The 14,650-nt window shown below is 43.5% G+C and overlaps 1 protein-coding gene across 4 annotated transcripts in view; it reads right to left on the bottom strand.

The window, feature by feature from the left end:
- Window positions 1-14,650, bottom strand: part of CEMIP (cell migration inducing hyaluronidase 1) — a 103,769-nt gene that overhangs the window by 40,717 nt on the left and 48,402 nt on the right. Inside the window, exons 1-6 of one of the 4 annotated variants that reach the window (XM_023933913.2) lie at window positions 14,433-14,650; window positions 9,205-9,312; window positions 6,220-6,372; window positions 5,498-5,636; window positions 4,496-4,732; window positions 3,930-4,109 (exon numbers count right to left, since the gene is read on the bottom strand). In XM_023933913.2, coding sequence (XP_023789681.1) covers window positions 3,930-4,109; window positions 4,496-4,732; window positions 5,498-5,636; window positions 6,220-6,372; window positions 9,205-9,280 — 785 coding nt within the window. In that variant the 5' untranslated portion in view covers window positions 9,281-9,312; window positions 14,433-14,650. The remainder of the gene's footprint in view (window positions 1-3,929; window positions 4,110-4,495; window positions 4,733-5,497; window positions 5,637-6,219; window positions 6,373-9,204; window positions 9,313-14,432) is intronic. The other 3 variants (XM_023933914.2, XM_086849544.1, XM_086849545.1) reach the window with 3 other exon arrangements.

The following is a 14,650-nucleotide window of genomic DNA, read 5'->3' as shown; positions in this document are numbered from 1 at the left end:
ATGATTAAGTAATGTCAAGTATGAGATGCATATTTCTTATAACCCAATGTTCTTAAATTGTCCTCTTTCAGAGGCTCCACATTCAGAACAGTCTGATTAGTGTCACAGGCAGCTTAGTTAAAATTAAAATTATCTTAACACTCTATATTTCTTCAGTAAATGTATCAGAAGAGAAGGAATTTTGAAGACAAACCCCCACTTAAAACATGCCTGTAACAAGTGTGTTCGTTTTTTGAATGAGTGTTTAAAGAAATTTGTGTATGACAGACCCAAGAAACACTGGCAACTCCTTGGGGAGCCTGAAAATAAATACTGTGTGTGTGGGGGTACATGTGTATACACTGAAGAATATGAAAAGAAACCACTTCTGCTTAAATAAATTTAGCTCATGCTGAAACTTTGTATGTGACAATTGTCTTTGGAATGGCCCATGAGAATTTCTAATAGACAGACTGGCTGCCAAAGGACAATAAAACATGCTTAGATTGTCTCTGCATATCTAGTTTCCTTCTTTGAACATTGAACAAGGATAAAGGTTTATGGCTCTGAATTGTCTATTCAAATCTGATCCCATGTCAGAATTCAGTTCATCACCATCTGATGGTTATTGATTAAGTAAGTTCAATAGCTATCAGCCATAGCTAATAACCTGGAGAATGACCACATGGATGAGAAAGCAATGGAGACAGGGACTAAAGTGCCTCCCAACCTTGAGGGTGAACCCAATTAGTAGGGGTCTGGGGGGAGTTTTTATCTTTAAAGTAGGAGTAGTTCAGGCATATCTGCTCTTAATGACTAAGAGAATGATAAATATACTTTTAGGGTGGTAGGGAGACTGTCCTGATTTTAGCAAAAACTCCCATAGATTAGCTCATGTCTCTATAGTTGCAAATATCTGGTAATTTCAGTCGCATCAAGAGTCTTGCAGGTCACCTTCCATTGGTACAAGTGAAATTCCAAACTGCTCTGGGGCTCCAGAATAAAACACATACAGACATTGACCAAGAGCCCCTGAAACACAACCACGGGTGCTGTGAGATGGGGTTTGCTGCTCTGGGGGCAGCAGGGGCAGGCTCGGGGTGAGCCCAGGCTGTGCCACAGCCCCAGTGGACACTGCTGCTCAAGGGGACACTGTCCCAGCAGCGTGTCCCCAGTGCTGGCCAGGCTCAGTGGAAGCTGCCAACAGCACTGCCTCGGGAGCCTGCCAGCGAGCCAGATGCTCCTGCTGGAAAATTCGCCTGCGCGCCAAGTGCCGAAGGCTCTGACGGGCTGTGATCTCCATCCAGGGACAGAAGGGGGGTGGGAGCAGGAAGGACACTTTATCGCTCACCAGGCAAAATAGATTTGTGTTTTGGTTTGTTATTATTATTATTTTGGTAAACCCAATTCGAAACAAATGACGAAAAATGATGATGCCCCAAAAATAATCTCAAAAATAGTTTAAAGAATAAGGAGCTATTCACTCCTGCAACTCAAGGTTTGGTCCCATTTCATGTGTGAAAATACTTGTTTCTCTGAGTTATTTTACCGCTAAAAATAGTCTTAGTAGTTCAACCCTGACACGTAAGGACACATGCAATCTGTTTGGGCTGTATGAAATGAAGTGACCAGGAAATCCAGAGCCAAACAGGAGATATTTGTGTGGAATTCCAAAGAGAACAACTATGTCATCAAGTGCAAAAAGGCTTTCTCTTCATTTATTAGTAAAAAGGGGGGAAAAATGGCTCACCCTGAAAGAGCAAACACACTTTTCAGAAGGAAAACAATAGGAGAGGAATGCAAGATTTTCCTTTCATTCCAAATGTTCTGGACTCAGCAAATAGGCAATTAAAAGAGATTCCAAGAGCACAGAAACATTTCTGAATAAATCAGCAATGTGCACGGGCTCTGCTACAGCAAGGGGGAGTTGCACAGCCTTACAATCTGGGCGAATATGGAGCAACTGGAGATGGACAGGAATTTGCCTGACCCCCACCAACACCCCAGCCAGAAACCAGCACAATCTATGACTGAATAGCCTGACCCAAGTAGCAACTCACAAAATGCAAAGCAGAAATTTCCTAAGCCTGGGGTTTACACTCTTGTTCTCTCAGGGATGCCCGTGGCCATTATCAGGAGCTGAGAAGATTTGACAGACAGGATTCAGCAGGACCAGCCAGCAAAGCCCAGTGCTGGGCTGTGAGTGGTGACAGGCATTAGAAAGAAACATCCATCTGCTTTCCTCAGTCAGAGCCTGCCTTGGCCGCAGAGGATAAAATGTGTACACACTTTCTTATTCCAAACGTTTTTTTTCTAAGATACTAAAAAAAAATTTTGAAAAGCACCTGTCAAGTGTATACATCCTTATTCATAGGTATAGATGCATCTGAAACGTAAACCACTATGTCTAAATCTTGTTACCCTGAAGTGGAAGCTCAATTTGCTTTAGAGGAAAAGCTTGGATACACCTAAAGCTGCCTGTGTTCCACTGTGCCATCAAACTGCTTTTCTAACTCTGGCCCCAGCTGCCATCCAGACAATGTGGTTTTTTGAGAATTGATGAATTTAAACTCTGAGAAAACTCCTAGAAATATGTTATTTTAAATAATGCACCAGATATTTTTCCGCACACCAGTATGCTGCAATTCGTTGACCAGTGCTGACCAATTACTACCTTGTTATTTATTCACATGTAATTAAAGGAATGCAATTTTGTGGGGTTTCTGATAACAGCATGGCAAGGATTAGCCTTTTGACTTCAAACAATGCTGAAAGTCACACTTCATGGTTGAATTTCTGCAGTATTTCCATTATAAACATTGATGGAAAAATGATGAGAAGCTTATATTAAAACACCACAGCAGCCTAAAAAATTAAGTGCAATTTACTTTTATAAATATATGCAAAAAACATCAATTCCTTCCTGTAGCACAGCTGGGGGAAAAAGAACTGTAAATGTTCAAAAATCATGTACTGTTCCCATAAATCCAACATTTAAAAAAAATCCCAGCAGGCTACTGAGCTCTAATATGGGGTCTAGATTTGGGAACAAGAGCTGCACTGATGGAGATAGCCTGGTTTTGGAGACCATTTTTGCCCTCCTTGCTGATTTTTTGAAATGTGTTGTCTTGTGCCCAGGAGTCCCTGTAACATTTGACACAACCTCTTCATCAACCACCCCAGATCTTGTTCCATCTGTGTGTGCCCAGCTGACAGATGTCTCTTTCCACAAACTGCTGTATTGAAGCACTTCTCCCTACAAGGCAGATTTTGTGTGTGTGTGTGTGTGTGTGTGTGTTCTGCAGACACCCTCTTAGTGCCTCATAAAAAAGCCCCACATAAATTCAGATAAACACAAAAAATATAATGGCTACAGTTGGGTAAATAGCAAGTATTCTCAACAGTGTGTGTGCCAACACAGACACTGTTTTGGCCACAGAAGTATTTACAGTCCACACCATAAATCCATGTTTGCTAAATTTCTGTGCTGCACAAGTCCCCAGACCTGTACTGGACAAGCTGAGGAATGTGCTGTATGTGTTTCTGTATGTGTAGCCTGGGCTACACAGCAATTATTGTACCCTCCTTAATGCTCAGCCCATCTAATCCTCTGTGTGTGTATAAATATGCTTCTTAAATCTTTGGGGTATGGCTTGAAAATAAATTGGAATAAGCAACCTGTGGGAACAATATCTTGAAAAACCATCTTTTTTAATGTGAATCATATGCTATTCCTCAATCTGCTAATAAAAATACCCAATATAGACTCTGAGTGCATCTGAAACTATCTAATTAACTGCTAAAACTCCACATTGAGAAGTTTTCCTCTTTTTTTATTTTTTTTTCCCATGTGAAAGAACTTTGTGACTTTGAAAGAGTGGAACTATTTGGACATCTCAGGAACATAATAAAGCCTCTGTGCTGGGAGAACTGGCAGGACTGGCACATACCTAAACCCAAGGTGGAGGAAATGCTTGCTGCCCAGTTTGGTCATTGCTTTCCTGGCCAAGTCATCCAAATTTCTGGATCCTTCATCATTCACTGCGACCGACAGGATCATGCCATTTGCAACTCTACCCAAATATTGAGCCAGGCGGATACTTTCCTCTTTTGCTCTGTAGGTATCAAACCTGAAACGATAAAAAACTCCAGTAAACACTGACTGCAGTGATCACATCTTTATGTAGTGAAAAGCAAGAACTGTAAAGAAAGTACTCTTTTGTATTGTTCACTGTAATTCGCTGTAATGTTACCCTATTGCAAAAGCACTTGTCTGGCAGGGTATGTTAGGGGGTTCTGTTAATCCAAATTGATTTAACTCTGGTTGACACACTGCAAGGTATAGCACTGCTCACTCTGTGGTTTTGGAGAATGATGGCCTGGGAGGAATTGTACAGATGTGCAATAACACCCATTTGAACGAGATGCTAAAATGAGTGTGTTTGAGCTTGCTGACATGCTGTCCCCAACCTGTTCCCAAAGATCCTCACATCTGGGCAGTCAAAAGGTCACTCACCGATCTGAATGGACAACTGCTCCCGTCTTTGGGTCAATAACATGGACAATGACCCCCCGGTGGCCCCAGCTCCTTTCAAAGTAATATCCACCTTCTTCCATGCCACCAGGATGAAGAGTCTTGTTTAAGAAAGTCCAGGACAGCTTTTTCTTTCCATGGATCTCAAGAGTGCCACCTTTGCTGACTCCAAGGTACTTCTGTCCAAAGTAAGGATTTGGCTGGCTGCCATCACCCGCTCTAAAGCAGGAAGGGAGGAAAGAGTCCAGGTTTGGGTTTGTATTTGAGTCCAGGAACCTCTCTCCTTGTTCTGCTGTGACCTGATAGGTCTCATGATTTGCAGTGCATTTCTTTCAGGTACTCCAAGAATCAGGAGCTACCCACATTGTACAGAAAATAAATTATTTTTTAAAATAGTAGCAGCTACCAAAGACCAAAAGCAACCTGGAACACAGCTTATACATGCTATATTCATTAAATCCAGGCCAGAGGAGGCCTGGAGCCCAGACTGAATGCCACATCTGTGTTTTTGAATTCTGAAGGCAGGCAAGACCTTAACCAGGAGCTAAGAGATCTAGTGCTTGTTAAATATGAATTTAGCATCCTTGAAATTTTGACATTTCCTGTGCCAATCTGCAAGACATAAACGTTATTAACCTTCAGCCCACAACTCCCATACAGAGAGAAAGGATGTTTAGGAAGGAGAATTTTCAGGCAAAAATAACTCCTCAGGTTTTAAGCCTATTCTGGAAAATCAGTCTGTGTTGTGAGAAGGGGCATGCTAATTCTCTGGCATGCCTGAACACCCCAGAGTTCATGTGTCACTAGAAGAGAAAAAACCCAAACCTGCATCAGTTTTTGTGGGCCATTTAAATTGTTTAAAAAGTTACTGAACTTTCCACAGAGCACTGATGATAAGATGTAATTTTAAGGAACATTTTCACCCCTGATGTGGAAGAGAGATGCTAGAAGGTTCTAAGGTAGTATTTTATCATGCATACATACCGCCCATATAAGATGATAACCACGTTGCCTTGGTAAGGGCACAGCTCACTGCCAATATGCAACTCTCCATCATTTTCAATGAGAATATGTCTTGTACGCAGAATGATGGGCTGCACATCGTCTTTGATGACCAGTTTCCCTAAGTAGAGAAGGTCATGACATTTGCTTTATCACACAGAGGCTCATGTGAGGTTGTGGTATGGTTGTGCTAAGCCAAATGCTGGGCTGTCATCTCAGTTTTTTGTAAAATTCCATTCATAGACCCCAAAACAGCTCTCAGTGCAAGTCCTGAAAAACACTGGGGTTTATTCTGTCCAGTTCTTGAAGAGTGCAATTAAGGTTTGCATGGAAGAGGACCCATTCAAAACTGAGACAGAAATTTAGAGCTAAGATGAAAAAAAGCTATTCATGCCAGCAACACTACGGCTCTGTCCTTGGAGACAAAGAGGGACAGAGGGACAGAGCATTTGTCCTGTTCTGAGGCCTGATAACACAGCTACTTCAGGGCCAGTGTTTCTTGGTAAAAAAATGTTTTTGAAGCAAATTGCAGAAGTAGAACTGATCATTACACTGAGCTTGTTCCGAGGTAAAGCTGTGTTTGCCCAGTAGCCACCCACTTCTCAGCAAGATCTCCCAGCATGATCCACAGTGATTTAAAGTCTGTGATTTACAGTCCCTGTGGAGAGCAGGCTGCAGGCAGCCTTGCCAGCAGCATGTTTTACCTCCATCAGTGATGTGGATAGAGTGGACAGTCGCAGAAGAAGAGAGAAGCAGCTTCCTGCCATTGCGGATCTCAACGCGGTTTTCTTCGTTGTGACCCGGGCTCCAGATTTCTAACTCAGGATCTCTGTCAGGACATGTGACAGCTGCTTCTGCTGGGCAAAGATGGAGAGTGAGGACAGTCAGTGTCTGTTTGGTGTGAGACAGAAAGCTCTGCAGCTGGGCATCTTTAGAGGATCATTCAGCATCCCCCCTTGGCTGAGTCCCTGGAACACAGCAGCACCTCAGTGCAGCAGGGTACATGTAGGTCACAACCAAAAGAAAACAAACAACAGCTTAAGCTGCATGGTTTTCTGTTTTCTGGAAGAATGGAAAAACCCAAAGCAAAGGAGCCTTGCAGGGGATGCAGTTTCTAGAAAACTACTGGAAAGGGACTTTAACTGAGCCCTTCCTGCAGTGACATTTAGCTCTGTTCATACCATCTAAACACAAAGCCCAGAAGAGGTGTTGATAAAAGGATAAAACAACTACCATCCTTAAAAATGCCCCCAAAACCTTCTTCATTAAATATAAAGGTGTTAAAATATGTTTGCATTATTTATTTTCACTGGAGATAAAAAGAAAAAGAGATCAAACTAGCATGGAAACACCAAGCACCAAGCAATCCAGTAGCAGGGAGTAACAGGAGCCTCACAAGTGTGTCTGGGTTTGTGAGCTTTCCCAGGCAGAAACAAGAAGGATTCATTCACTTTGGGATCACACATCTCCAGTCTCTGCACACAGATTCAGTGATGGGCTGCCGTGACGTGTTAGTCTGAACAGCTCTCATACCACATCCAAGAGTCTCATGTTGCAACTATTTGTTTAAGATAAAATATTTCCCTGATACAACCTCACTTGATATGTGAGCCTCGTGTCTTACTCTAACCAACAAAGCTGTGAGTGAGTGTCTCACATGTGATGCATATTTTCTGAGGGTAGAACCCTTTCTAATCCTAGGAAGCTGAGGTCAGTGGAAGTTTGAACAATGAGTCCTTTGCCTTCAGAAAGGGCTGGGAGTTCTCACCATCTTTCCAATTTCTATCCCTTGAAACAAAAATACCATGGAGAAAATAACAAGAGCAACAAATCAATGACCATGGGCATGGGACAAGCACCTTGACCTCAACAGGGCTATGTCCCTGGAACTTGGTATAATAAAGCTGGGTGGGCTTTGCCCCACAGTAGTGATGCCTCCAGGTGATGGAAAGGACAATGATGTCAATCCAAGCAAGGAAACATTTTCTGGTACTGGTGCAGATGACAGGCAGTTGTTTTTTGCTGCCACTGAACTTGAGGGACATCTGTAATTCCTCAGCAAAAGAAACAAAATCTGTCCATCTGCATTCAGGTTCCTCTCACATTCCTCCACCAGCTTCATCTCTTAATCAAACAGTAGAATTGGACCAGCCATGGTTTTAAAGTCTCCAGAGCCCAAATAAATACCAGTTTTCAAGGTGAGCAAGGGATGTTTCATGTGAGCTGCATAGACCTTGTCTCTCTGCAAAATTTTCCCATGTATGTGAAGTAAACCAGAGAGGGCCAATAATCTACAGAGCAGCAAGTCAGATACAGATAAACATCCAGGACCTGATTTTGGTACCAGTGTGCCAGCTGGAATTGTATTAATAATGTCAGAGGCACTCCCTCCAATTTACAGTAATTGAGAAAAATAAGGAGGTGTTTCTGGGTTCCTAGTAGAAGCCACACAGAATTAATAAAAGTTAGAAAAGATAAAATATTTCAGACAGGGAATGGGGCTTGCATTGTAAACAGATGTTCAAATATAACTGCAATATACACTGACAACATTTTTTTTTTAAGGGCTGTTATTTCCCTGAGAATAAGGATAATAGAAAAATTTGCTCATAATAAGAAGTGATATAAAACCAAGAGAATCAAACGTAAATGTATAATTTATCAATGATAATTAATCACTTTAAATGTAAAGGATAAAAGTCTTGTTCATTCTTCCATTTGTTTGAATATGGTACTATGCAAGGAGCTTCCTGCAGTCTTGAAAGATGACTTGTGCCCCAAATTCATTATTTTAAAACAGAGAGGCAAACAGGGAAATCAAAAGGTATTTAGGCTGGTGTTTGGGATGACAAACAGCAAAAGCCAACAAACCAGAAGGAGAGGACTCAAATTCCCAATTTCATTAACCAATTTGTAACAGGAACTTTGCACATCACCAGCATCTGCTGTGCCAATGACACCATCAGGCTGAGCATCTTCTGCCAGCTGGTCCAGTTACCTTGACAGCTTGATTATTACTTTCATTGTGATTTTTAAAATAAAAGTGCAAATTCTACCCAGCACAAGGAATTAACTGAATGTTTGCTTCTTGACCAAAAGGGTCTGAGCATGACAATGGGAGGTTGCTTCATGCAGCTGCAGTGTTTGAGGTAAGACATATGGTCTCTTTGTTTCAAACAAGTACAAACCTCCAAATTAGCTCTACATAGAATATGTAAATCAAGCTCCCCTTTCCACCTTCCCTAAACTGCTTAGTAAAAGAACTGCTTGGAAGAGACAAAACCCAAGGGACAGGGATGTCCCAGGCAGAGCTTTTTGCTCTCCACATCTGGGCTTGAGGAATGGAGGGAAATGCTCACCTTCACCTCCCTCAGCCACAGCTATTAGGACCTGAGGTTTCTTTTCCTATTTCTTTGGGGCAGTTTGTTGGGTTTGTGTTTGCTTTAAGAATGTGTGGCAGAGTCTGAGGGATTGCTGAGGGTGCTTTCACCTGCTCAGAAATTTCAGTCTTTGCCACTCCAGCTGCCCTTGATGGGGAATATTGGCACACCAGAAAACTGCTTTTCTCCTGAGTTTTTTCACTCTGTCCTTCACTCTTTTTATACAAAGAGTGAAAAGCTAGTCAATTTAAACCTATTAAAAATAGCATTACAAACCATACCCTTTTTCCCCATGGCAAGAAAACTTACCTGTGCTTACTGAAGAGACTACAAACAGAAAAAACCCCAAACTTCCAGCCAGATACTTGGAGGTAGGTAGAGCCATTCTTCAGGATTTTGAGTTCTCTGTATGGATAGCTGTGAAAAAAGAATATCAAGAAAATGTCACTTTTTTTTTTTTTTTTCCCCAGCTCATTCACTGCACAAAAAAAAAAAAGGGAGGTGAAATCCAGCTTTATGCCAGACCACATCTACTCCCGTTCAGCTCAATGGCTGAAAACCTCTGCACTGATTCAGGACCAGCCTGAACAGAGCAAGGAGCCATGGGCAGCTCCTCACCCTTTGTTTGGTTTAGGATAAACCCACTCGGGAATCCAAAGAGACACTCAGAACGCGGCCACCAGCTGCAACCAAAAACGCCTTAGGAATGTGGCATAAACACATCCAGTGTCAGGACTCTCTAGGGCTGCATATTCACATGTGCTAAAAAGTAATGAAACACAACGGAGAAGGCGTTTGCAGAGTGACAAATTTTCACGGAGTGACCTTCCTGTGGCACCTCTCCCCCCAAAATACCCACACAGTATTTAGCAGTGGTGTTTTGTGTAACCCCAGATAAACCGTACTCACACTTCCAACCTGAAGCATGCAGTTTCTTAGATTTCAGATCTAAGAAAATATTGCCTATTTAGTGTGCCAGCTCAGAATTTTCTTGCAAAACCAAAAGCTGTTTTTAAAACCAGTCCACCTAATGTTGTTTTTGTTTCTTCCGTAGCCAACCCCCAGCAAAAACAAACAAGCAGTGTCATGAAAGTCAAAGTTGGAATTAATGTGATTCTCTCTGGTCTCCAGTGATTGATTCTGCAGCTCTGCCCCAGGCTCATGACAATTTATTGACATGTGTATTCACACGGAGGCAAGGACACCCACTTCTGTATTCATAAGGCACTGTTTAAAATTCACATATAGTCCTTGGAGTATTTAGGTTTTATCATATAAGCCAGTGTCTGGGGAATATAAAAAACATTTATTTGTAGCTGTCATGTCACATCCCACTGATGAAACAGGATAAATATATGCATCACACAGTTTAGTTCAACACAAAAAAATAAGCAGTGAAAAACAATTCCAGGGTACCCCAATTTCTTTAAGGCAAAAACATGTGTTATTTTTCATGTCACTTGTTAATATAAGCAAAACAACAATAACAAAAACACAAGAAAAATAATGGAAGAAGCCAGGATTTATTCTGAAGCAAATTTTGTAGTGTATATGTAAAACACATTTATACTGTTTGTAAAGGTGACACAGCTCGAAGTACAACAATAAGTTCAAAACACATGTAATCCAATGAGTGCATAAAAATAACACTAGGAGTAGATTTTACAGGAAATATTTTGCCATAGAAATGTTTGTTTGCTTTGGTATAGTGTATTTGACATCCCTGAGTTCTGGAAACCTCATAGACTCAGGGCTTGGTAGGGTCTATCAGGTGCTGAAATGCTGTTACAGAGCAGTGGAAGAGAGGAATGCACTTAGCAATGCTATAACTTTGAATGATATACATTATCAGAGAGCAGTGCCGTGGCCATGGAATGTGTGCCAGAGCCAGGCTGCACGTGTCTGACATTTTAACTGCATTAACCATCAACATTGGATAAGCCAGAACTCTTTCAAAGAAGCATTATTAGAGGTATGCCCAAAGTACAGCAGTCACCATTAAAATGCCAAGATTTATTAGTGATTATTACACAGCCTGATCTGCAGACCCAGTCATTAGGCTCTGCTGCAATGATTGAGGAAGAACTAAACAAGAGGTAATACCACAGGATGGTTATTGCAGATAAACAGAATTTCTCAGAGTGTAGATACAACTGTGTGTTAGTGCTCCATAAAGCCAGATTCCAACTGGTGAGGTTTAGGTCATAAAATGCATTCAGATGATATAAGAGTTCACAGGAATAAAAGGAAGAGACTGTTTTTTTTTTGGCAGCGGCATTTGCTTTCCTATTGCTCTGTAGGTAGCAAAGAAATGTCTTTGTTCTGGCCCATTAAAAGCTTAGAGTGTCTCTGTTCTTACCTCTGACACAAGCCTGTAGCAAACTGATAGGAATCTGCATCAAGAAATTCCTTAGCCTTTGCTTTCTTTAGAGCCAAGAACTGTACTTACCATCAGGTTGTGCAAAATGGCTTCTGGTTTTATATCCCGTGTTGCTCACCGGGGACTGCTTCCCTGATTGCATCCATCCTCATCAGCAGAGGTCAAAACAAGCAGTCAGACACTGGGAAGACATGTCATTTTTGGAGGCATCAGCTGTGTGCCAGGACTCCGATGTTTTCGCAGTGTCTGATCTGCCACAGTCCAAAGAATACCCTGCTTATTTTGTGGCTGAGGAAGGGTGTTTGATTCGGCTCGCACCGAGCCCGAGTTCATCGCAGTGTTAGTATTAACTGGCACTTGGGTTGGAAAGGCTGGGAGCCAAGAGGGCCAAGAGGATCTGACTCCTCTGATTCAGCTCTGACTAACAGCAGGCTGGAAAAATGCTGCTCGGAGGATAATCTCAGGAATTTTCCTTCAAACCCTCTCAATTAAGCATCTTTCCCAAATACTGGGCGCAAGCAGCGGCACGTCTGGTTTGATTGTTCAGAGTGAGAGGAGGAAGAGATGGTGACTGCTGATGGCTGCGTGGTGCTGGAGCGGGCTCAGGAGCCGTTCTCTGCTGCCAGGCAGCGCTTCCTCGGCTCGGCGCTGGAGCCGCGTGGGGATACAGCCACACGCCGCATCCTTGAACGGGCGCCACGCAGCTGACTCCAGCTCTGATGTAACCACCAGTGTCAACAAATCTCCCTGCAGATTCGGGCACTCAGAGCACAAGGGCCGTGCGAGTGGCCGCCTGAGCCTGTCGTCTCCAGCCTTTCTCAAATACCATCTGGGACTTCTCTCTTGGGTGAGAAAAGCTTTTATATCTAGCCATTAAAAGCTGCCTGGCAATGGCAAGTGGGACTCATATCCTTGGCTCTGGCAAGGCAGACACTCTGAAATGATTCCCAGCTGCTGAACCTTTCCAAAAAGTGAACAATAGAAGCAGACAATGCTAAAAGTAGATGCAGGAAACCATTAGTCCTCAGCTGGCTGCTCCCGCAGGTGTCGGCAGCGATGCTGTACTAGAAAGCACACTGCAGAGGGAAATCCCTATCCACCGCCCTTCCCACGGTTCCAGTGCTGGAGGCAACGCACTGCACACAGTTCTGAGAACAAAACTGTGAAGAAATGCTCTGAGGAAGCTGGATTGTCACAGGTATCGTGGTGGGGTCAGAGCGGAGCTTTCCAGAGAGGCACCGCCAGTCGTTCCCAAACACACACCATGACTCGCCCCCCTGCACAACCCTGGACCAGCCACCCAAACATGGAAACAACATTTTTAAAAGTTACTTGCAATACTGGGTGTTTGGGAGTGCTTTTTAAGACTGGCTTGACACTCTTTGGAGCATGTACCTTCAGATCTGCTGCAGACAGCTCCTTTCAGTATGTCAAGCGAGGCATAATGGGATCATTCACAACCTATTAAAAATGAGGCAAGGAGTGGAAAAAAGCAGCAGCTACCTGATTTCTCCTGGAAAAGATGTCAAACAAGGGCAGCAAACCATGTGGCTTCCATTGCTGCCAGTGAAAGAGACCACCAACCTGCATGGGGGCAGAGCAGGGATCCGGCACCATCCTCAGAGAGCAGGGAAAGCTCACAGGGAAAAGGCACCTTCCAGCCTGATGGGGAGTGAGCTCTCAGCAGACACTAAATTGCCCAGGTGCTTGGGATGACCTGGGAGTAAAACTTCTGTTCTCCAGGAGCCTTCTCTGCAAGGGAGATGTTCTCAGAAGCCCTGATGGGTCAGTGCCAGGGCTGTGCAAGCTCAGACCCTCCCAAAGCCTCCTCAGATGCTGAGGTTGCAGCAGTTTGATATCGAGGTCTGAAGCCCTGCTGCATCTTTCCTCATGCATATGCAGGGAGGCCAACATGGCTTTGGAAGCTGATCCTGAGAGGGAGGAGCTGTTTAATTAACGCCTCTGCTCCCTTCTTGCTGACGCTGCATGGCAGCAGGTCCCCTCACCCTGCTCACGGAATTTTGCATTTTTCCCGGCTGGGAAGATGGATTTGAGGCTCACGTTTGCTTTTCTGACGGGAGAGCATGCCAGCCCTTGCTACAGTGACATACAGAGGGGATTTTCACACACCCAGCCACAGGCACAGCTAAAGCCTTCAGAAAATAAACACACGAATTTCTGGGGATTGCTAATGGAAATGCTGCTCAGTCCCAGTGCATGGCAGCGGCATAGCTGCCTCTGCTCCACATCTTTTCCTTGTGCTTGCCACCCACACATCAGCTGCTCGTTTTTACTAGCAAGAGGAGGAGGATTAAACTCAGGAACAGACTTTAATTCTCAATGAATCAATACTTGAGTCAAAAGCAACATTCTGCCTGTTTTCCCAGTGAACCTTGGTTTCTTATAAATCTATCTAATAACTTTCCCAACAAGAAGGTTCTGCTCACATATTCTGTATAAACATCACTGCAAATTCCTTGGTTCCTGATGTCCACAAAAATAGATTCTGAATGACGAGCAGGAGTTAGAGGAAATTTTTACAATGAATAAATTAAAGAAAACTAAGGTGTTTGCTGATTTGTTGTAATATCAGCAAATTATTTTGAGACAGAAATAAAAGGGGAAAAGTAAAAGTTTTAAAGCCATGCTTTTTTGAAGAAAACTTTTTTTCCAGAGGCTTACAGACTTTGAAGAGGAAAGGAAGCAATTTTTGGCTCTGTTTAAACAAAATCATTTGCAATTCCCATCACTCCGCCCATCTGAGGCTGACTGACTCCCAATTTCACATGCTTTTGAAGTGCTCAGCATTTCACTGAATTAAACCCTCCTCCATCACATGAAGTTTTCAAAGCACCAAAGTAGTGAGAAGCTGAGCCCCGTTTGCTGAGGCTCAGGGTGCACTGACTCTGCTGAGCCTGCTGCCAGCCAAGCTCACGCTTCCAGGGGATGCCAGAGCCACTGCAGGAATGCTCTGGGGCTGGCCAGAATGGCCATACACCCTGAAGACAAGGGATGTGCTGGACATACCTGGATTCGCTGCAAGTCCACGAGGACACGTGCAGTCCCTTTGGACCCCAGCATGCGGGTGGATATCCTCAGGAAACCCCCAGCAGGAATGGGGCAGCTTCCTTCAAACACAACCCCACACAGCACTTACCCCACAGCTTCATGCACACAGGCTCCTGGTTCAGGCCAAGTTAGCAGCAGCCTTTGAAAACATCCCTTTGATTGTCCCAGCAGTCCCTGCAGGACCTGTACCCTCTGCAGAGAGTCCCTGGTTAAAGGGCTCTTTTCCCTCCCAAGGTAAGGAAAGTGAGTGCTGCGGCTGAAGAGGATCACAGCATCCTGAATCCTCTTCAAACTGCTGCTTTTAAC

The sequence above is a fragment of the Cyanistes caeruleus genome, chromosome 13, assembly GCF_971803275.1.
Source record: "Cyanistes caeruleus chromosome 13, bCyaCae1.hap1.1, whole genome shotgun sequence".
NCBI lineage: Eukaryota > Metazoa > Chordata > Aves > Passeriformes > Paridae > Cyanistes > Cyanistes caeruleus.
The sequence above is the reverse complement of the archived record's forward strand: the minus strand, read 5'-3'. Positions and strand labels throughout refer to the sequence as shown.